General features: G+C 46.4%; 1 protein-coding gene across 4 annotated transcripts in view; it reads right to left on the reverse strand.

The window, feature by feature from the left end:
* LOC128876624 (protein vestigial) overlaps positions 1-24,209 on the reverse strand; it is an 82,397-nt gene that overhangs the window by 48,712 nt on the left and 9,476 nt on the right. The window contains exon 1 of one of the 4 annotated variants that reach the window (XM_054123137.1): positions 2,504-2,719. The exons of the other annotated variants lie outside the window; for them this stretch is intronic. Coding sequence (XP_053979112.1) covers positions 2,504-2,527 — 24 coding nt within the window. The 5' untranslated portion in view covers positions 2,528-2,719. Of the gene's footprint in view, positions 1-2,503; positions 2,720-24,209 lie in introns of those variants that run through there. 4 annotated transcript variants of the gene reach the window in all.

A 24,209-nucleotide genomic window follows, 5' to 3' on the forward strand; every position in this document is an offset into this window, starting at 1 on the left:
GTTATATCCGCCTGTTTCCTCGACGTGAAATAAAATAAAATACCAACGATGAACGCTAGATTAAAATTTTGAAATAAAGTGGAATCATATACCATTGTGCGATTGCAATCGTTTCGATAAAAATGTTAGTTCAAACTGAAAACACTGTAGTAACTATTTTTTTTTTCTGAACATTGTCCCTGCGCAACTGTCAAAGAAAAACCGGAAACGGGGGATTTCCGAGAGGAACTGTGACGACGACGACGACGACAGAAGCCATTTCATAAAAATTCCCGGCCTCCCCTCTCGTTTCTCGCCGGTCGAAACTCGCGTAATTGAAGAAACAAAAGGGGACTGCAATTACGTCTGGCAATTACGCCGGTATAAGCGAGTCTGCGCGAGGCGAAGAAGCATGGCCGCGCGCGCGCGTCTTTCTTCCACGCTCGACGCGAATTTTTGATGAAATTATTTCCTCCGACTGGATCGTAAACTGTCGGAAACGAGAGCAAGGAGAGAGGAGGGCCGCAAAGTGGACCGAAACCGGAAGTGCGCTTCAGAAATCATGAATTAAGCAATGTTACGTCCAGATCGACCGTGACTAAATAATTCTTCGGAGGAAAATTAACTTCTTTTTCTGTATCTATGAAAACATGAACTTGCATAAGCATCCGTTGTTTATTTATTATCGACTCTCTCCTTCTGACTCTGTTTTCTTCTTTTTCTACTTCTTTTGCCTTCGATTCCGAACCAGAGATAGAAAATGTTTAGAAGCTCGTTATCAACCAATTACTTTTGACTATGAATATGTATAAAAGTAGCTGCACTTTTAACTGGAAGTCGCGAATAATGAATTGTGGACTTCCATTAGAAAATTACCCACCGCGCGATTTCGCAAACGTTGTGCAGCCCGAGCCTTGATGCAATCGAAAAGAGGAGACCGCAAGACGAATGGCTAACAATTAAGCAAATAAGTAATTAAAGCGCCTGTAATGGGTATTTATGGAGAAACCTGTCGTAAAAGCTTGATAATGAGAAGAAATAAGGGAACTTGTTAGACAAGAGACATAATACCGTCTAATGCGAAATGCATGAACGCAACAACGATTGCAATAAATACGAGGATAACTTTTACGATGGTTACAAAACTCGCGTGTTTTTATACGAACGATAATGTAAAAAGTCCTAATGGTGAATATATTAATACTGCGCTGAGAATGCAATATTGGACAGATAATACCGCTGGAATCACGAAATTACCAATGATTGCGTCACGTGAAACACATTTCATTCGAAATTTATGAAATTTTATAGCGAGGAATTATAAACTCTGCCGTTTATAATCATTAACTCCTTTGTTAATGATTATGAATTCTATGACTCGTAACCGTTAATTCTCTCATCGATAGTAATACATTCTTTCGTTTACGATCTATCGAAAGTTTTAAAACTGTACGTCAAGGAGGAAACGAGAGGAGGCGAATCATGGACCTCGGATGGCAAAGTTCATGATAAGGCCTTGTAAACTAGCGGGCAGCTAATTTTTAAACAAAGCCTTAATTTCGCAACTTCATAATATCGCCGTGTACCGTTTATTACTTGCTGGGATAATAAATGATTATTACGTCGGGGGAGGTGGAGTCATGGAACGGGCTCGAGGAAGAATCCTTTGATGTCTTCTCGCTCGGCCTGCTTCAAGCGGAGCGACAAATTCTTCGATATTCAAGAGATGAAAAGCTTCTACTCGCGGGGGTTAAGCTGCCAACTTAAAGATTGCGGTGAAAACGCTTACGCTTTTCATTTGAGGAAAGAGGGCTTCGCGGGAGGGGATCCTCTCGTCCTCAAAGCGGTTCATCTTTTGTCTATATACTTCGGTATGGGTTCGTTCGCGGTTAAATCATCGATTAGAATATCATTCATTAATTATAGTCACGCTGCTTGTACGTTCTAAATGCTCCCTTTGGCAAGGCAGTGGGAATCGATTAACGTTAGGATGATTAACAGTGGAATTTTATATTAGACCTCTCGAATAAAAGGTAGGCTACCTTCTTAACGAGTTGACAAATGAAGAGAATTGATAAACATGATCGAAAAAAAAAAGGAACACATCGCAATAATACACTTGCACAAAAGTCTCTACAATTGCTACTCTTCTTGACGTCACAGCAAACGGGATAGCTAAATTGAAACTGAAACGATTTCTGTATACAGCTGTCGCATAGTAATTACAATTAATCCTCGATAAGAATTTACGTCGTCAAAGTTACGTATGACTCGCGTAACACGCGAAGCCGAGCGCGTGTTCCATTCCAGGCACAGGCCATAGTGATAAGAGTTCTTTATCGCAGTTAAACAGCGTTGCAACTGGTATTATGTAATCGCGACAAACGTAAAGGCAAATATGACAAAGGAAAAGAATAGAACGTGCTCCGATATTTCATTTCGATCGACCGTTTCGCAAAGTGTATTTCAAAAATAAAATTCTCTATTCCACTAACCGTCTCGATTCACCCTTCCCTAGACTGACCTCGAATATCTGTTGGATCGCCATCTCCCCGTTGTCGTTGAGTCGTCGTGAAGAAGGATTTCACAGGCATAGGAAGCCAAGTAAGTCGTCAGCTTGATATGTATCACTGGTTAGAATTTAGTATCGCTATCCGATAGGAGTACGCACAAATTTCACTCGAATTTAAACAGCACGCACGATGTCCGAAACGTAACTAAATCCTCGACCTTTCCTAACCGCGATCGAGGTTCAATACCCCCCCTTACTTTTCCCTCACCTTAAGTATTTTGAACAGTATATACGGTTTAGACGACGTCGATGGGTTTGTATACATTTTTTTGTTGTCGCTCTAACCGAAATCCGCGTCGCCCGTCGACCGTTCTCCGATGTTGTTATCAATGGGGAAACTCGCAATTTCGAAAATTCCGGTTCATCACGTACGTTTTGGCTTCTCACGAAGTTAGATTCGACATCAAACATGTAAAATGTGCGTATTAGAGCTTCCTTTCCGCGCCTTCCGCGATATAAAAATAAAATGCTCGACGCATCGATGAAAATCGTTCGAGATGTTGTATAAAATGCCTACGATATTATTTTTCGCCTCGAAAAATGGTTGAATCGGCTGAATCTCTCGAGGCCTGTTCGGACGTTGGGATCTCGCTGGCCGAAGGGAGAAGGTGCGAGCTTCGCCAGTGCATGGAAAGAACCGAAAGAGGCGAACGAAGATGTCACCCAGCGAGGGGAAGAACGAGGGAGATCGAATCGAAAGGATCGAGATAATTCCATTTCAGTACATCACGGACACAGCGCAACGGTGAATCGGAAACGGAGAATCCGCATCGACGATCGCGATCGTCGGGCGTGCACGGTCCCAACTTGCTTATTTCTTCGAGAAGCGTATCCCTCTCGGCTTGATGAGCGCGCAAAGAGGATAACGAGGGTCGTAAACCTTTCCAGTGGCTCCGCGTGCGATTTCCGATTCGCTTCCACGATCGACTAAACGACGCGACGACGTCTTATTTGCGCTTTCGCATCCTTCTTCGCGTCTTGTTCTTCTTCTTCTTCTTCGTCCTCTTCCTCGACCTCTCTCCGACCATTTATTCCCCTCCCGTCCCGACAAAGCGCATTTGTCTACGACGGCACAATGGTTACCCCCGCGATTTCCGCGATAGCCGACAGCTTTACGGTCATCCTCCGACCGACAGAAAACGTATGCTAATTCGTCGGCGGGTTTGATTTCTAGGCGTGCGCTACCAAGTACTGAGAGCCATGGACTCGGTACGTGCTATATTAAACACTTTTTCGAGTAACGTTTCGGGGTTCTGTTAAAATTTCGTTTTCGTATGAAAAAGGAAAGGGAAGCTTTGAAAATTAATATTCCGCTGGCGAAGCTCCAAATAAACACCGACATAAAAGTTCAGCTCCGTACGTTACCCAGTTTTGCGCCAAACAAATTCTCAAGCCATGACCCAAAAAAGCGGCTTGAAAAATAGAGACACCCTCTTAAGTAGGCTCGCCCGGCATCAATGGAATAGCTGCGCCGCGAAAGACGCGCGAAATTGATGAAAGTATGCCGGGTCCGCGCATTCCGGGCAAGTTTCGAGTTCTGATCAGCTTTGGCAGGCCGAAAGTGCGCGGCGAAACGCATCTGTTTGGCCAGCCGATAACACGACGGGGACGCGTCCCGTCGCGTCGCGGTCGCGCTCTTATTAATGAGAGGACATTCCCCGCGGGCCTTCGTGATCTTCGTTCAACGATCCTCCCCTCGAGCGAAAGCCGAAAACGCGAAGAATCCGCGGGTACAGCTCGGCCACCGAATGAAAAACAGATGGTGACACCGCACGGCTCGGAAATCTCGCTTTTTCGCGCCGAAACCCTTTGATATCCTTGATGATCACGACGACACGTGCTCCTCGGCTCTCTCCCGCTTTGATTTCGACGCGGAATCTGTCAAATGACGACGATGATTTTCGACTATTTTGCGAGGGGAACGATAATGGGCTCGGACAAGGGTGTTGTCGATGCTTTTCGAGAATACTCGTCGTGTTATTATGCTTCTCGAGCCTTGGGTCACTTTTGAGGCAGACAAAATTTTCCAAAATCAAATATAACAAATTCTAGATTCTACTTCTAGTGACACCAAGAACATTCCTATTAAACAACAGTCGCTACCCTCGACGAACAAGTCAACCGATAACCTCCACCACTACCAGCCAAATTTCATCTTCACAAAAGGTGGCACACGCTCGTTTTCCAGCAGACTTGCGTCGAATCCGGCGCAGCCACTTCATAGGCGACGATCTCTCAATTGAAGCGATGATCACGCACGGGGATCCCTTAATTGTGATCCCAGGGGCCAGGTGGCGTCGAGAGGACGCGTGTGCTTCCACCGTGGCAAGCACAGAGGTGTCTCTATTAACCCCCCGAAACTAGAGAACCGTGCAAAATGTCTGAGCTCGAGGGAGGCTCTCTATATTACCTCGTTTTATGCAGACGCCGTGGCTTCTATCAAATTAAGTTCATACGGGCTTCTTGGCTTCCGCCGGATCCCGAATCTTAGCGAGTTCCCCTTTAGATCGATCGGCTCATTGGCCGTTTAATCAACGCATCCTGTCTCGTAATGAACCTCCACTGTTCGTACGCTTAATTTTGCTTTGTCGAATTGTCGCTTAATTTTAGACGACGCAACAATTTTAAATATTTTTCGGAACTCTTTGTTCTCCTTGGTTCGTCGTGATGTTCGTTCTACTTCTGTAAATGGTTGTTCGTGTTCAGTAGGCCAGACAATGTAAGAAAGTAGCGCTTAAATTCTCATTTTAATTTTTCCCAGAATCCAGTTCCCTCGACGGGGTGACTGGTCGGTTAAACGTCGCAGAGGAACAGAAAAACGAAAATATGTATAGCAGCGCGGACGTCTCTCTGAGAACATTCACACGTGTGTCATTTCGCCAGTTGATATGCACCGCGATTCCCTCATCGAGAATTCATACGTGTACGCTCAGCAGTCACGCGACTAACATTTTACTCGGATTGTACGGGTAATTGGTAAGGGCAGGGGGTATTTTTATTCGCCGTTCATATTCCACGGTGAATTTAATTATTCGCAATGCAAATGGCCCCCGCTACGAGGGATCCAACAGACTACGGTAAACTTGCGTTTTCTCGTTGCGAATACGCGGAGAGAGTTAAGTATCAGGAAATGATACGAAAGTTAACGAACTTGGATTAAACACTTGATTGTCAGTTTGAATAACCTTCGCGAAAGAGGACCCAAATTATAAAAATCGAAACCACTGATCCCTTGATTCTCAATACTCGGTTTCCAAGAATAAATATATTGGAGTAACGCGATACCAGACAGTTCGAATAACAATGATTCCACTGCTGCCAGACGGATAGATATCGCCGTCGAACATCTCTGCAACGATTAGTCAGGAATACTCGACTGGACAGGGAACAACAGAATTTTAACTAAATAACGACAACTAGGTGTCCGCCGTAGACGTAGGTGGTCCGTGACGTTCGTTAAGCTACATTGGGTAGATTCGGAGATAAACAGAAGCTACACCTCGAGTAACACGTACGGAATTAACATAGCTGAGCGCGGTTCGACGTTTAAAAGCCGATCGCATTTCCATACCGGTGCCATTCGGTCCCATTTGAGGCCAGTACCTTTCGCCAACACGCTCGTCTATATTTGCCCTCGGACCTCTCGAAGACTCATTTATATCCTGCTATCCGTGGATCTTTACGCGGTGGGCTTCCTCCGTGTTCGAAGGACGATCCTCGTGCATCGAGATCCTCTTCCGTTGTAACTGAGCACCGCCTTTTCCATTCTATTTCCTCTTTTTCGGTTCCTCGATCTTCTACCTCCACTTTTTCTTATTAATATCCAACTTCTTCTCTGACACTATTTATCGAATAAATATCAATTCGTCTTTCAATTTAGCGTCGGCTACATTTATAAAATATTTAGTTTTCCTTGTCGTGTACGTGCCAAAAGTATATTTTATTGTGCTCCACTTAACGAGGTCTCGAATGAAAATAAAAAATACAGAACGAACTCCGTTAAAAATAATTCGTCCACGAAGACGTTGACACCTTGGTTACGCAACGCACAAATCAACACCGTCGTCGCGTGCTTTCTCATTAAACGATGCAAAAGTGAATCGCGAAACGGCCAAATGACGACGATTTATAAGGAATTTCGGGATTCGAGATTAGAAGAGATGCCGTTGCAGTCGATGAATCACTCGAAGTTCGCGAGCCGCGATTCCTGGCATTCAAAAGAGGCGTTAAGTGATTAAACGACTAGTTGTCATCGGTGACATTAACATATTGCGTTCTCCCCGGCTAGAGTTAATGACTTGTATCCAAACTACTGGCTGTCATGTAGAAAAGAATTATATATGACGGAGACGACAGTTCGCAGGGGAGACCGATGAAAGTGATCTCTCTGGCTGCGAATGAGATAAGAGATACGCTAAATCTCACCGCGTACAATGCGCTTTAACTCCTCGATGCATTTATCTTTCTTGTTCTGGCCAATGGTAACCTTTTCTCTGGTTAGTCCAATGCTGACTTTTAAGAAACAATGCGTACGTTGTTACTCAAGCATTCCCAAATCCTAAATATTCGAACGGTATATCGCGATGTGCAGTGGCAGGAGAGAAAATGTAGGCGAAGAAAAGTCTCGGGAAAATTTCACGGAACCGTCGACGCTTCCCACCTCGGCGATGGAACGCGAGTCGCGGAAAGGCTCATCCGAGGAAATCGAACGCGTGATGGACGCGCGCAAAAAGTAAAACGTCGGAAGAGATATTACCAGTCTTTCCGCGAAAGCACGACGGAGAGGCCACGGGGCGGAAACTTTCTCCCGCGGTCATAGATCCTCCGTGGACGTCTGGAAACCGATACACTTCTGTTGCGAGTGGACGGGTTCTTGCGACTCATCGAGGCCCCTCGTTCCTCATCGGCTTTCCGCTCCCGGATCGCGTCGACGTGACTTTCGGGCCGCGCTCACGGGAAACACCGAGAAAAACGAGTAACTCTATAAAAGCTAGTTCTCTCGTTATGAGCTCGCGTCAGCCGACGGACAGGGCACCGTGGACCCGCACGTCGCGTCTCGGCGCAAAATACGCCACGGGTATCGTAAAGCACTCGCCGAGTGGTTACAACCGCTTACAAATGACTCTCTTAATGTCCGCCGATCGCTGTATATATTTTACAGGGGAGTTCACTCTCGTCGCTATAACTTATACTTTCTGCGCAGGCTAGGGGAACGGGCAAGAAAAATAAGAATCGACCGACGGAGATCCGTTTTCCGTCTTACGGGCTGTGCCCGTTACGACACCGGTTTCTTCTCGGCGAATCCATTCGACCCGACCAACCTGACCGCATCGGACGCGAGTTCTTCCATTGGGTCACCCCGTGGATTCGTGTCACTCGTGGCTTTTCATGCGCAGAATTATTCGTTCCCTCTATGTCTATCGAAGAAGTTTGTCTAAATTAAATGATATTTTCAAATTGGTCCATAAAGGGTGGCTGCATTTGCACTGTTAGGAATTAATTCCCGATACGTCGAAATTTAAAACTTCCCAAAGCCGACCGGCGCGTTCGCGGGCCACAACGTCGTCGCGAGTTAAATCGAAAGTAAAAACGCGACATCGAAATCGAAGTGAAACGTGGCTCGATGGTGAATCAGTCAACCAACCGGGCCAGTGACTTTCGCGCACGTAAATATAGAGACGCTTCGCGCTCGTCGTCGGCGTCGCGGCCCCGAAGAATTCGCAGGCATTGTGCTTTCGCCAAGCTGAAATCGCCGCGTGCTTTTCTGCGCTTTCGTTCGTTTTTCGTGGCATTCTCAGCGCGAGAAGCGGTCGAGAACTGTGCCCAGGCCACGATTCGTGCTGGAAAAATAACGGCGGCGCTTCGCTCCGAACCCGACGGATCCGTCGCGGTCTAATTCGGTTTCGTCCCGAATTGAGTAATGACACGGGAACGCGTTAGGTAGCTTACGGAAACGTAGTTGCGCCTGAATGCGAATGAATTATATTATTTCAGAGAAGATTGGAACGTGACGTCCAAATGATTTTATAATAAAAATAGAAAATAAATTTGTATTAGGAAGTAAATAGAGGAAAATTATAATTATTGTTTAATACAAATATGCCTGGTTTGTCTCGAGAGTTTTTAACTAGACGGCTTCGCTTTTCGAGATTTAAATTCTCCGTCACTCTCTGAACTAGATTATGCTTCCATTACCGCGATAAATTTCCACCTGACAGAATGACAAGTGGATCCCCAAAGCCGTGAAGCCATCGCGAGGCGACTCCATTAAAAATCCGACAACAATTCCCCGATACAGCCGCGGGAACGTGAAATCGGGCCGGCAGCGTGAAAATTAACGAACGGGCTGCATTATCGGCGTCAGATTTATGGTGACGGGACTCGAAGAAGAGGCTCCGATCGAACGAAAACAATGACAGCCAGTGAAACGTTTCCACCGATTTTATGAACCCCGAAAAAGCGGCGGGTCCCTGGCCGCGCGCCAACCGGCCAACGGTTTATTATAGTTTTGTTATGACAGCGGGGCGTTTCGGTAAATTAATGTTGAAACAAATGTATCTCGGCCGTAGGGAGCGGTGGTTGTACCTCTAATTGAATTGGTAAACACCATAAGTTAACCAGTAAGTAGTCATGTCGACATAAATCACTTTTGGGAGATGAGCTGTCACCGCGGGAGGACTTCTGTTCGTTGGGACGAGCATCGATGGAACGGACGATTACGGAGAACGTTATTCTTGGTAGTTTCGCGGGAGAGTTCGTTTTAAGAAACCACTCCAGGCCAAAGGGAAGCTAATTAATTCACTGGTTCGTTTTTGTTCAATTCCTGGATGTTAAATGGTTGCTTGAAAACCCCTTTGAAGAAGTTTCATAGATTCATCCAATAGTCAATAATGGAAAAACACCATGAATTGGAAAGTGTCATGATTTTACTTCGCTTTCGCCAGCTCGCAGTGACGTTACGAGCGTACACCCTTGGCTTGAGTAGACTTTCGCCAATTAGGAATAACGCGCTGGTAATAATGCTGTCTGTCGATTTCATTCTTTATTACACTCTGCTCTATCCAATGACTACGTTACGTGCATCGATAGCATTCTTCCATTAGCGAAACCTCCGTCGAAGCTTGGGAGAGAATTGTCCTACATGTCTTGGCTTCGCACGTTTACTTCTTGCTCTGTTACGTATCGACAGTTTGATGAAATCACCAGTTTTTTTTTTCAGAATTAACGTACTTAATTTCTCAATTAATTGACGCGGCGGTCAACGTGTTATAATATTAGTATAGATTTCCGAAGGTGTCTCTCTTTTCGGAGCCGTTACAGCGTCGCGTCCCCTCAAACTTCCTGGTGCTTGGTTGTTTCGGGATCGAACCGTTGGAACATCCTGGCCAAGATGGTTTTTACACCCTCGATGTATCGGGTGATCGCGAAAACCGCCCTTGGTTACGCCATTGGCTCTCCCCTCGGCGGGTGCATCGGCATGCACACGCGCTCAACTGTGGCTGGCTGCGGCGTGTAGGCTGTCCGGCAGGTATGATTTGTCGCATCGCCGACCAGCTGCTGCCCTTGTGTTCTCCCGGACTTTCCGAAGAAACCCATTTAGCCCGGCAAAAATATTTCTATCGGCCTCTCCTCCGCAGCTCGCGCGCCTCGTGTGCGACGCGCAATGAGCAACGGTGAACCATAGCCGAGCACGTTCCGTCCCGCCGGCGAAAAACTCATCCCCACTGTGCACGCGTTCATCTTTTTACCCCTGGGTGATGTACGCGCGTATCGGTAGAGCCGAGGATCGACCCCATCGGACTTTCGTACAATCGAATCCGCGGTTATGGACAATCGAAGAGATGGACTCTGCACGTATGACGCGGTGATCGACATGTTAACGCGGTTTTCAGAAAAAGGCTGCAGCTAAGAATCCCAAGTCAGAAGTCTAATCGAAGCTGAGGATAAACGAAACGTCGAAGTGCTCCACCCAAGGCCACTCTACTCCACTGATATGCCACATTTCCACCAAAAAAAATTGAAATTTAATTCTCGAGCTGCCAGAGTTACCTCGCGAGAATTCCCTGCCCAGATGCACGACGGCCAATCCGCGAGGAAGATAAAGGAACTTCGTCGCGATCAGGAAAAGAATTCTCCCGAGGGGAACGAGGGGGGGGGGGGATGAAGACCGAACTCACAGCTAAGTATTTTTACGCGAAAACACCAGCGGATTCCTCGGGTCCAGGCCGCGTAGCCGGCGCGTTAGCCAGCGCGGCCAAGAATAAATCATGGGAAAAAGGCAGGGAAAAGAAAACGCGCGGTTCGCCTCGTGGACGCGCCGCCGCAATCTAGTAGCTCCGAGATACCGAAGGGTTAATAACTTTCCCGACTTTTCCGCGGGGCCATTAATTAATCGGATGCCAGGTAGCCTTAACGCTACCGCGGGGAGACGCTGCGCCCGCTTACAAGGGGAACAGATAAAGTTCACGATACCGGGGGATACCAGATGCGAGAGGGGAACGAGGAGATCTCGGAGAAGGACGAATGAGTCGGTTGGTGGGGGTACGATGGGAGCACGAAGGAATTTCAGGGACCGCGAGCTCCAGGATTTTCAAGTTTTCAAATTTTACTAGGAGAAAGCCGAGGTTACCGTTTCTTTAGAACGAAGGAGACTGGTTCTTATGACACATTTAAAACAAAAATATGATATTGATCATAGTATACTTCGTTGTAAATATATTTCGAAATTCAAATGTGCCTTTGAATTTTTCTTAAAAATTCCAACGAACTTTCTGGACAACCAAATATAATTAAATTCGTTTCTTCGGATGCTAGGAAGCCCAGGCGAAAAAAATGTCACCGCCGAAGGGTTAATAACTCCCTAGACTTTTCCGCGAGCCATTAATTAATCGGATGCCAGGTAGCCTTAACGCTACCGCGAGGAGACGGTGCGCCCGGTTACAAGAGAAACAGATAAAGCTCTTGATACCGGGATACCGGGCCCGAGGACGTAGAGGAGACCGCGGGCGGCGGAGGACGAAGGAATCGCAGGGACCGCGAGTTCCGCGGGGTTAAACAGTCGGTATTCCAGTAATGGAGGCTTATCGTGTGCTACCGCAGAAGTCCGAGTGCTAGTCCGAGTTCGAGACCCGCAGGCTGCTCACTGCGCCGGCAGACGGCGTTTATTAATTCGCCACTTACCGCGCATACTCGAGTCTCCGTTCTTTCGATATCGATGAAGAATTAGGCGCGTTTTGTCGGACGGTCGCGAGGCAGCCGCGAGACGCGCGCCCGTAGGATCTGGAAAAACGGCCATGGCGACCGAGCTAGTCGTAAATAACGCGCGCGGCCGTGAGGTGCGTCTCACGCTGCAATTAACCAGCTTCCTCCCCCTTCCACGAGTCTCGTTTATTCCGTGTTTTGCGGGAAGACCGTTCCGACGTCCTCGTTATACGCTGCGGTTTTTCGCTCGTTTCGTCCGCGGGAATTAGGGATGGCGGACGAATTCTAGGTACGGGAACGTATAAACGACTCTAGGCCTAGCAAGCGAAACTATAACTGTTCGTATGGTTTTATTTTCCGATCAGTAATCAGTTTAATAATTATGATAATTTTCAATATTATCTGGCGTATATATGTTGCGTAAGTCTGTAGTGGTCTTGAACTGGTACTCAAAGGCTCTCGCCCAGCATAACTGGTCCTGGGCGACAGCTGACGTATCAAAGGGATCCCGACTCAATGTCGGTCGCCCTTCCACGCAGCCCAGATCCGAGATAGCTCCGAAACAATTTATAATTAATTACGACGTATCAGAAAAGAGACACGAGCACCAATCTATGGCTGCGTATCGGTATTCATCGACAAAATTAATTTGAAATAAATCATCGCTACTCTGAGTATTCAATTTTCTAAATTTCCACTTACTGTAGTTTACCTCTAAGCTACCCAAGTCCTAATTGATCGAATTCAAACAAACGACGAATGAACGCGCAAGATAAATTGACAGAAGGAGAAGGGCGATTAATCGCCTTTGGAATTCTCCAAATTTTCGCCCACTCCCACGCGTCTCGAAGCATTTCAAAATATTCAAGTTTAACCAAAACGAAGTTGCGTCTCAATTATACGAAATTCTTTTGTGCATGCAGCCGCATAACAGAGATTTTTCGCCGACACGATCGTTGACAGCCAGAACGTCGTTATTCCGCCAACGATTTTCTGGCTGATATTGCGTCGCGAGTGAATTGCGAGCGAAACACGAGAAGAATTTGGCGAGCGACCATCGAACCGTACCGAGCCAAACATTTGTCGACTCGACGTTTTCGCGAATTAATCAAATTCGTCAGCGATTTGGGCGTCCCGTGCTTCGATCGCGCGAGAACAGCGACGGGAAACTCCGTTCGCCGTTGAAACAGCGTTGCGAGATCATGAGATCGAATCAACGCAACTACTACAATAACTGTCATGCTTTTCAATTGGTGGATTAACCTTTCAATGGTTGTGCTCAAGTAACAATGTTAACCCAGACACTCAAGATGAAAGGAATATATATACACTTCCTTGAATCTTGAGGACAAGATTTTTCTTGTAAATTTACTTTCGAAAATGATTCAATTAAATGCTTCCCATATAGTTCACGAGAACAGTGCAATAAAGAAGAGATCGATATTTAGAACGGACTGAGATAGAATACATCGAAGACACGTCATTGTTAGGAATCGATCGCAGTTGCCTTCCAACTTTAACAGACAATTTAAATGAAAATTGGTTTTCGTAGATCGCAATCTTCGTATAATTATCGCGAGTACAACGCTGTATTTTAAAATTATCGGTGCTCTTTCCATCGCGTTTTCCCGTTCGAGGTCGACGCTGAGCGATTGTCAGTGCTCGGCATTGGAATTGGCATTAATCTAGCATTGATCATGTTAGATCGCGTCCTGGATGGTGCCCTCGGGCTGTGAAGGCTGTTTCCTCAGCTTCCTGAAACCCGTTGGCTCTACTTTTTTTTTACAATCCTCACTGGTCCAGAGCTCTTAACGAATACAGCCTGCGTACGCAATCCGAGGAGTCACCTGGTACCGCGAGACATTCCTTTCAGATAACAAAACTAAGACTTTTAAACCCTGTTCAAAGACGCAAAGTACCGAATACCCTAAGACACATTAAATATCAAAGTAAGAAAAATGATATGATCGTTTCGATCATCCTCCCGGGTACTCGGATAACGGAGACTGTAGATCCGGACTGCCCTGATCGAAATCCCGACGCGAGTCTTCGGCGTAGGGGCGGAGGAAGAAAAAAATGATGCGCTATCGGGAGAATGGCTCGCTCGGAATTGCAAATCGGCCGACCAGATGGACGAGCGTTTGTCGAAGGGTGAAATTCCGCAGGCAGCCATCCAGTCGGTCGACCGATGGAATAATATTTAGGTTACGCAAGCAACACGGCGACGTGGTGAGGGAAGGAAGGAAGGAAACGAGGAAGAACGAGGCGAAAACGAGGAGCCAGAAGAAGGAAGTGACGGTCGGAGAAGCGGCTGCGGAGGACTCTTTATACACCGTCTAACTGTCCTTCGTGACAAACCACGGACGCGTTCCTTCTGCGGCAGTCATTGAATTGTAGATTCGTATGGACAGATGGACACGTCCGTCGACAAACTTGCAGTACTTACGGCGCCGCAAAAACCCACGGGGACCCTGGAAATCCTGCGATCGTTTGTATCGTCGACAGATCCCGGGAGACTTCCGTTTCGATTTCTGAACGGTTCGGTTACGTTTGATTCGATTCACGCGCGACTACCCGTGCTACCTTTGACGGTCACCTCGATAAACGTGTAGCGTACCGAGGGTGTTTTCCGATTGCAATATCCTTAGACACTTTCGTACACACCGAAACACACGTAACTACTATTAATATATAATATTATTAATTTAATAATCGCCAATAATGTTCTATCGTCAAAGATGGTAAATTGATATTCATAGCAACGCGTAAAAACAAAATGTTGTTTCCTTTCCGAAAGGCACTACGCTGCGTCTACATTTAGACCTGTTCTGACGCAACGATGATCAAAGGCACTCCTCTAACGAATACGTCTATATGCAGATCCATTGTGATTCAGTGGCGAACGATACGAAGCCCAGATAGACTACAAGTCGGAATTGTAGCCGCGACTGTTTACAAGAATCCATAAACTTTTGCTAGGATCGTTCCTTGGATCGCGACGTTTCTTGGTAACCGAGACCATTAATCTATCTTGATAGAACCTCGCGATTTGGGCGAATAGAGACAGCTCGCGGTTCGTAATTGTGTTTAAATATACTCTAGCGTTGGAATAAGGAAGAATTCAAATCCGAGCGAGAACGCGTAAGGTTAATTGTGATTTGTGGCTTTAGATTGTTGCAAATAGACGCGTAGACAGTTTCTTGGACATGGCGGGCGAATAAAGATGTCTCGCGGCGTTTGCGCACGGCACGCTGCGTAGAATCATCGCGATGTCTGTGATGTACGTGTTTATTTTTTTTTTTTTTTTTTTTTTTTTTTATACTAAACTATCTTTAGTAGAAATTGATAGAGATTATTTTCTGAATTTCCAGTGTTCGTTCTTACGACACCAAAAGTCTACGGACATTTCAACAATTACAGGGACAACTTAATGAATTTTGTTCGAGCATGACATGTTGATTCATTGCCCTTATAATTATTTATATATACCGTTTCTCGCTAAAGAGGTAGTACATCATCTGAAACGAAGGGAAGCGAGCATCGTACGGCAAAAAAGACGGACGGAGGTATCGATGACGTTAATTAAATTTAAATAACGTAGTTAATTGAACGCGACATAGACCTACAAAGTGGAAACGTACGGAAGACTTAATAAATACGTAAAGCGACGCACAAGTCGACAACACTTTTAACCGAAGTCAATTAATGAAAGATACATATCCAGGACGATCGTTACCGAGTCAGAAAAAGGAACAGGTGATCAGACGACGGTCGGATGCGATATTGCAACGGGATACTTAATTAACTGTATTTTTGCCTAGTTAAGAACCACGAGTATCGCGTTCATCGTGTTCGCATATTATTCCTATTCGTTCATAGTGAAAAAAAAACTTGACGAATTACCATTAGGCAGGCTTCAAGAAATTAGATGATAAGGCGATACGTTAGAATACGGGTTGTTGCAGAAATTGAGCTTGAAAGCTTCTAGAATAAATCGAGGTAGCTTCCAATAATCAAGGTAAACAAACAAGTTTATCCAAGTTACGCTAGACTCTAGGTTCTCCTACCGTCAATGTGTCGAAACGTGTATTACTGTTTTCAATGTTTACTAATATCTGCTTCCAGTCTATCTGTGGTCTTGGGATCGCGCATTCGACGACGAAACCGAAGAAATCCCGGCGTCGACTCGTTAACGAGCGAACAACGGCTGCGAAAAAGTGACCAGCGAGACTTTCACCGAAACGTCGCGAAATCGAGGTGAACCCGCCTTACCGGTTTCCGCGAAAAAATTCATACGTGACCCGGCCGTGATCAACGGTTGTGTGGCGAGCATATAGTGGCATCCGTGCATCGGGTGCCAGGCAAAGACACCGGTGGACAATCCGTTGCTCATCCCGTAAAAACCGATCGGACGGCCGTGGTAAAACCTGATCCGATTCCCCAAAGGCCGCTACGATCATTTCGTGCCGTCAACACGCTCCTTCGGATCGAACGACAGCCCGATAGTGTCAGGATCCAAGTTCGACGAAACGTACCGTAGAGCCTCCGTTGTAACGAAGCTTCGAGCTTTTGTTTTTTAACAACAAAATACGACCGTCGAGGTAGTAGTCACTCGACGTTTCGAGGTGGACGATTTAACACTATTTCTAGCTAGGTTTTGGTACCTATTATTTTACCTGAACAAGCAATATTACCACTAACCTGTTTAAAATTTTTCTTCGAATGTACGAGAACATTGAAAAAGATCGCGGGCTTCAACCAGAAACACCTCGGAGATACCGAAATGCAGTACCAACATTCTCTTATTAACCTTTCGTTAAAAACCAGCTAATTGGTTCGCAGTCTCTAATTACTATATACTAACTCCAACGTAACTCTCCGCTGTCGCAAAATTTCTGATCTGATACGGTGTATAGCGAAGTACGTTTGCAAAATATCCGCGCAGAATTAACATGAAGCTTGAACCGATGCAGCGCGGCGCGAATCAGCGGAACATTCTGGATTACGTTTAGGAACCCTTAATACTGCGCAAGCCTTTACCAATAACAGTTACTTTCTCAGGAGCTGCGTTAAACGTTGATATACGCATCGAAACGTCGTCGTTCCGACGAGAGACCTGGATCTTTAATGTCGATTCTGGCCCTGGCATCGACGGCCAGAAGATAAAAAATAATTAAAACTGCCAACTTGAGGTGAGGGTCCAAGTTACATCGACACGCCCCGCGAGCCCGAGGTTCGACGTGGTCGGTGGGTGCAAAAGTGCTTTTTTCGCGTGGCGATTCGCCGACCAGTGTGGTCTTGCGAATTATAGTGATCCCTGCGCTCGAATTGTCTGCCTAATCGAACAACCATTCGCTGTTTAATTAATATTTATTTAAGGGATCGAAGTTATCCAAAGAAAAATTAATCTAAGACACAGTTGCACGCTGTTAGTTGAGCCGTTTTTGAAAAATCTTAAATTTAAGTGTCAAAGCACTTGGTATAGTCATAACTTTGTGTCTCAAAAAAGCACACACACACACACACATCAAAAATCAAATTCAGAGAACTTACAGAAACAAATAGAAAAAAACCCAGAAAGATCATAAATCACTGCTTGCTCCACTTTTCAGCAATCCCAATTTTGACACCTGAAAGCGGTGACTACCGTCACCCATTTTTTTTTTCAAGCCCAAAGGAGCAAAGTGAGTAACTCGCGAACGTAGCAACGTCGGAAGCTGAAGCGACACCGCTTTATCGGCGGCAGTAAAAACAAGAGGGACTTCCTATGGTTGGCTGACTCGGAAAAATGCCGTTGATCGCGTGGTCAAAGGGTTAAGTAAAGACGTAGCATCGTGTGTGCCTATGGGAACTCCCGATACGAGGCAGCGTTTAAATGTGCCGCTTCTTTAGCCGCGGAATCGCTCGCCGCGTTTTATGGATAAGGCCGTAGTCGCAGTGGCGTAGTACTGCGCGAAGGTGGCTAAGAAATTTTTCATTGGACTCTTCTATCTTCAATGGATATAGACGGTACGAATACTCATGAGACTGACTGTATCTAGAAACAAAACGTTTTCTCCACTTTGTATGGGAGCCTTCCCTGAACAGGTGAAAATCTATGCTCCCTGATACTCGCTTCTACGACCGCATGAACCGCGTCGCGATAACCACGCAACGAACAAACAGTTCCCATTGTATTTCTATTTCCGTTACAGTGTTGCGCGCCCCGTCTCAATTACCGCCATCCATTAATGAGTCAATTGTACGCCCAGGGAGTAAACAATTTTAATACAGCTATAATTAACGCGCCGCGATACCGAGCACCAGCAGTCCGCGTCGCGAGAGCCGCGGCTAGGTCTCCAGCAGGGGAACGAATTCCACGCGGAAATTAACAGGAATCGCAGAAAACGCTACTCTTGTTAAACCTCGATTAAACCAGTGCGCTTAAAGCGCGATCGAGCCGTTAGCGGCGTCGACCTGTTCGCCGAAGCCGAAATCGTAATCCACGGTCGAGCGACTCGGGCTCGATAGGTGGTCCGCGGAGGAAATTCAGCTCCCACGATTTCGATCTCCAGTCGCTGTTCATTGGCCACGCGTAGTAGGTATCTGTGCGAACCACTCTTAAGGAAACCTGCGTCCCAACTGCATCTTACGCTATTTTCATGGAACGTATCTTTTGGAATTCATATCACCGACACTTCTCGAGCATTCCTAAAGATACCTTCGCTGGATCATTCTACGCCTTCGAGGGAGCTTTTTTATTTTCGAGGCTTAACCCTTCCAGACCCAGCGTCCAGAATTGAGGATACAAAATTTAAAAATATTACCGACACTATCGTTTACGGTGAATGTCCTTTCAACCTCGAGCGTGTTCACTTGAAATTTCTGTTGCAATAACAAATTTTGTTTAAAGTTTTCGTTGCCATGCGAGGTTCGCTTAAGGCGAGAGGGGAGAGCGAAAAAAGAATAGAAGAAACCTGTTCGGCGGATTCGATCGCGGTTTTACCGACCGATTGCGCAAGGGAGTTCGCGGTGGTGTGCCTTATAGGAAACGCAGCGGCGAGCTTCGAGAAACTAGTCCGTAGAAATTTATTCCAACGAAGCGAGAACAACAAATTACAGACCGTAATCGATCGTTGCTAATACGACGCGTCGGGAATGCCTCCGAGTCTCGGGGCTCCGACGCCCGCCTAAGCCGATGTTGAGACATCGACGGCGTATTGATTTACGCGAAAATAAATCATTTCGTTCCTCCGTGTGTCCGTTCCACTTTCCAACGAAAAGAATCCCCGCCTCTCCAGCTGATTACAAAACGATCGTTTTCAACGAGACTCGCCGCTGTAATTAACGTTTCAAGACTCCGCGACGCGGTTGTATTACCGACCGTGCTCGAGAATCCCGTCTGAGAGAATTCTCGACATTCTTCGACGAATTTCCATTCCCGTTTCCCGAGAAAACCGTTTTCAAATGTCCCGGGAATCCCGATTCTGGGAGGAAATTTGTCGCGATCTCGAGAACCATGGAAAATGCTGTGTGTAATGTGTATATCACGGCAGATCGATACGGCGAGACTCTGTCGAGTGAAAAATCAGACGAAGATGACTGTGGATCGTTCTCTGTGGACGCGAGGTGGAGCAAGGTGACATCAAATTTTGGAATGATCAATGTCAACGGAAGAAAGCGCGAAAAAATGGAAGCAGAAGAAACCGAGTAAAACGGCAACTCGGTCGGGTCCAAAGCATGGGATAAGGGTTGATCTCGAACTATTTAATATCGAGAAGAGCGAGTACCTTCGATGCATCTTCTCGGTCGTTTCTCGCTTTCAGCTCTCCCAGCCAGTTCACCGGCGTCAATTTCATCCTCTCGGTTCATTCGGACTCGTTCCTAGCATCGTTAAGTAACACGTATCGGGCAACTTTTACCATTCGGGCCCGCGGTCCCCGACATTCCCGGCGTTCCGACGTGTCGAACGCCGGGAAAAACGAAACGGAGGAAAGAATCGCGAATTCCGCGACGATACGAGGCAGGGAGGTTCGCGAACGGAGGCAGAAAGAAACCCAACGCGACAACGACGACGACGGGGACCAGCGGACCATAAGCCACCGGTGGGGCACACGAAACGGCGAAAACCGTGGCTAGAAAACGCCATACACGCGTACGTGTACTACGCACGGCTTGCGTTTAGCGTATAAATTATAACGGCGGCCAGCGTTTTTGCGGCGTCACATGTTCAACCTTTTTTTCCGTCGGCTTTCCTAGCTTCCTACATAAATTAAACGCGGAGAAGCGTTACTCGCTCGCGGCAGAGGAGGGCTTTAAAAGCCTCCTGTCTCCGTCGACGGGGGACGGAGAGAGCGAGAGAAGGGTTGCCACGTAAAAATATAACGCGCATGCGCTCACGCGCTCGTCGATATTACACCCGAGGTTCGGCATGTGTGCGCGGCTGTGGCACAAAGCGGACAGAAAGCGTAATTACGCTTAATATGCAGGTATTGCCCGGTGCCCGAGGAGAGAAAAGTTCGTTAATGAATTCGCGGTAACGGCCACGTTGAAATTTCATAGTTGCCGCGCAGCACGACGCGTCCGTACGCGAAATCGTTCGGAGGCGAACGCCAACGGTGGAAACGCGTACTCTCCGCCGGAGAACGACGATTATTGCGCGACCGTGAAATCCCGTAGGGATAGCTTTCTTAATGTTTCTTCGTTTTGCGCGGCGGAGATTTTATTAGGCGAGCCGTGGCATTAACGTTCGAGAACTTTAAGGACGCGGGCTGCGACGACTAGGGAGGCTAGGTGTTCGGGTACTGGGATTCGAAGTCACCCAAAGGTTATAGGAAAACTGAACTCACCCAAAGGTTATAAATAAATTTGATTTTAAAAAAGAAGTTCTTTTTAGCGAGTAATACCTCTGTTTGTACGTGATAAATGCGTTTTTCGGGTCCGACTCAACCGCAGCAAATGTTGTCAGGAATTCATCTTTGGAGAAGCTGTAGAAGGTGAGTGACTCAATGACTTCGAAGCGCTATAATGAATATTCCGAAATTTCCACAACAACCCGTCTGCGAATCGTCCGTTTTCGTTGAGAAGCGAATCGAGGAAGGAGTCGTCGCCGAGAGACTCTTCTTGCGGAGCCGCGCGACCTCAGCCGCGCCACGTGATCGTCCCTCCGGTTTTTTTGATAAAAAAGACCGTGAGAGGGGAGGGAGAGAACGGAGGAAGGCACGAGAAATGGCAAAAGAAACGGTGTTATAAATAAAACTGAAACTCAGCGGTACATTAAAGTACGTGTTTTCTCTGCGCGTATCCACCCGTTCAACGCAGCGATTTATCCGACAATCAAGAAGGTGGAAGGTGGAATAAAAGAGGAGAGGAAGAAACGTGGAAGTTGCAAAGAAAATGAAAAGCCAGCCGCCGCGAGGAACCGGCGTTTCCTTTGTACATTTCCACGGAGTCCGACAAAGTGATCCAACGATCGGTAGGGTGATAGGCGAGAACTCGCGCAAAAAAGTTCAGAGTATAGGGAAAACGCGTACTAACCGCGACTTGTAAATTAGTATGATAAAACGGTTCCTTTCCTGTGTGAATCCTTGCCGGCATCGAGCGGCCTTAACGATCCAGGAAGAGGCAAATTTTGCGAAAAATTGAGTGTTTAAGGCACTAGAACCGCGCGTTTCCGAAAGACAAATGATTTCGTCTTAACCCCCGCGAACCGGAATTCTCATCGTCCGATAAAAAGAATATTCCTCGCGTGCCTCGAGGTATTCGCGGTTCCATAAACGTGAACGAAGTGAAAATCAACAATATTTCGATATTTTGATAAAGAAACACTTCGCGTCGCCGCGTAAGAAAAGTGACGAGTGGGCATAAATAGACATCGTCGTAAAAGGTACTATAAACGTTCCCCGAGGTTATGCAGAAGATAAGTTATACCCGCTGTTTAGACTTTTATGATGCATTCCTTTAGGATTCGGAATATTTAGGATGATTATCTGCTCTGTGACGCGTAAATCATTTTGTACTAATTGAAACCCAGTTAAATAATTTTCATCTACGATTCCAAGTGACCGGTTCATTCGAGCGCGAAGAGCAAAATTTCAGGCAGGGAACGTGTTAACAAACCGCTCGACAGATTTACAAGCGAGTCCATCATCGTCACGGTCCATATCCCGGAGGATCTCGTCACGATGATCCAGGACACCCTAAATCGAGCTCATCGCGAGGACCAACTCGCACGCTCTCGAAACGCGGGGATCGATCCTTGGCGCATCTCGGGAAGCCAGGGATCAAATTGGCAAACGAGGTCGTCGCCTAGCGAAACGGGTGAGTCTCTCTTTCCCACAGGGGTCCGGGGCTCGTTCCTCTGGAGAGGAAGAAGCGACGAAGACAACGGGAGCAACAAGACCGGGGCGGAAGGGAAAAGAAACAACACAAACGACCGTGGCAAGAGGTTGCTTTAGCCTGGCCAGATCCCGCCTGTACGATAACGGGAGGACACATCGCCACCTCGACGCGACGATCGTAAAACTTGGTCAGGTAAAGGCGCGGTTCGTTTGAGACCTGCTGCTAGAAGGACGGACGGGAGCTGGTTATAGTTTAGGTATTATAGTCTCGACGACTGCTCCTTCTCGTCGGTCTATCGCGAGGGGTGCACGTACCGTACGTGTTCCCTTCGGGGTGGTCCTCGCGACGACATCGGTTCATTAATCGGCCAGATACCCGAGAAAAATGCGCTTTTACGGGGCCCCACTCCTCGGTGGGTTCTCGATCGTCCATGCCTGCACGCTCTGACGCGATCCACCGGATCCGCTGGTAGCTGGGTAGGGGACACCCTGTGTCCTTTATTATCAGCGAAACGATTCCCGATAGATAGCGAGCGATTACTCTCGCGCGTCCATTTAAACGGATCGGCTTCGAATGAAGATCACCTGTTACCCGGAGATCGTGACTGGTTCCAGGTTCGATTAACGCGGCTCTTTTTTTACACGATGTTTCTGGAAATGTGGCTAATCGAAATCGAAGAAAACTTGTCGATTTTCATTCTCTATTCTTAATTTCAGATTGTTTCTTTTGTCCTGTCAGGTTTTCGTTTCAATTCATTACGTTCGTAAAATACGAATAAAGTTTATTGGAGTTAATAGCCGGTGAAGTCGCTTCTGTGTAAAATTGCCGGTCAACAATGTGTTGAAAGAGCAACCAATTAGACCGTTGCGCAGTTAAGTCTGAAGAGATTGTAAATTACTGCTAACAAACCGGGTTCAATCATGTGCAAATCGTAATTGTATAATTCTAATTAGGTACTGCTGAGATTCTCTCTATCCGACGTTTATTTCAAGAATACTCGTGTCAATCATTTTATGATACTGTTATTACCGAATACCGACCATACACTCGCTAACTAGTCGATATTATCGCGTTTATTAAGCGAGGAGAACGGCGTCGCAACTTTTATTGATCGTCGAGTTCCCTGAAATTTGAATCATCGCGCAAACAGATCTCCCAGCGAGATACATCTTTACGGTTCGTCTCTTCGATAAATTCTAATCAGCCGGCTACCATCTTGCGACGAGCCTATACCAGCAGTTCTGCCAGGAATTAACTGTCGTCCATTAATTATTACGGAGACAGACCAGGCTACGCGTACGTGCAGTCTCCTCGTCAGTCTCGGGCTGCCCAATTATGTAGGAAATAATACGGTATCGACTTCGCTCGAGATTTCGTACGAGAGGGATGCTTCTAAAAATACATTGTAGGTTCTTTTGAACTCGGAGTGATTAATGAATCTACGTAGGTACCGGAAGTAATGCTGTGGCCTTGCGGTGGAAGCTTGTGATTTCGTGTGTGTGTTTACGATGATTGAGATTTACGTAAAATTCTGCTCCCTTACTCGTATGGTAGTTCGAATAAAAACGTGTTTGGTAAAGATTTATTTTTAATTGAGCCATTCATTGTGTGTACAAATCGACTAACTCCATAAAACGGAAGTTGAAAAATGCGATCAAAATGGCCTCTGAAATAAATTATTTATTATTCAATGGCCAAACAAAAGTTATGACCGTACCAAGTGTATTGTCACTAATCACTAATAAAATTACTTCCCAAAAAACGGCTTGCCTAACGAAAAAAGATCTCTCATTTTTCAGCCCTGTCGTAGCCCTTCGAGCTGGAGGATTCCTCGTTTTTGCCCGACGGCCTTCGAATAACCTCGCGAACTTTCGAGAAAATGTAAAAAATGTAGAGAAATTTATGGACTCCCGAAGACGCGTCCTAAATTCCTGGCCAATTACACTGTTCCAATTACGAGTCCGTTGGTCGACGAACTTGAGGCAATGCTGTCCGTAATGTTCAAAGCGAACCGCGAGGAACGACGACCGCGTCAAACCGCAGAAATGGCAGTTCACCGCCGATACGCCTTTGTACCTGAAGAAACGGAGTCCCCGTAACGAGAGTGCTAATGAAGGATAGCTAAGTTCTTGCCCTG

The sequence above is a fragment of the Hylaeus volcanicus genome, chromosome 5 (assembly GCF_026283585.1).
Source record: "Hylaeus volcanicus isolate JK05 chromosome 5, UHH_iyHylVolc1.0_haploid, whole genome shotgun sequence".
Classification (NCBI taxonomy): Eukaryota; Metazoa; Arthropoda; class Insecta; order Hymenoptera; family Colletidae; genus Hylaeus; species Hylaeus volcanicus.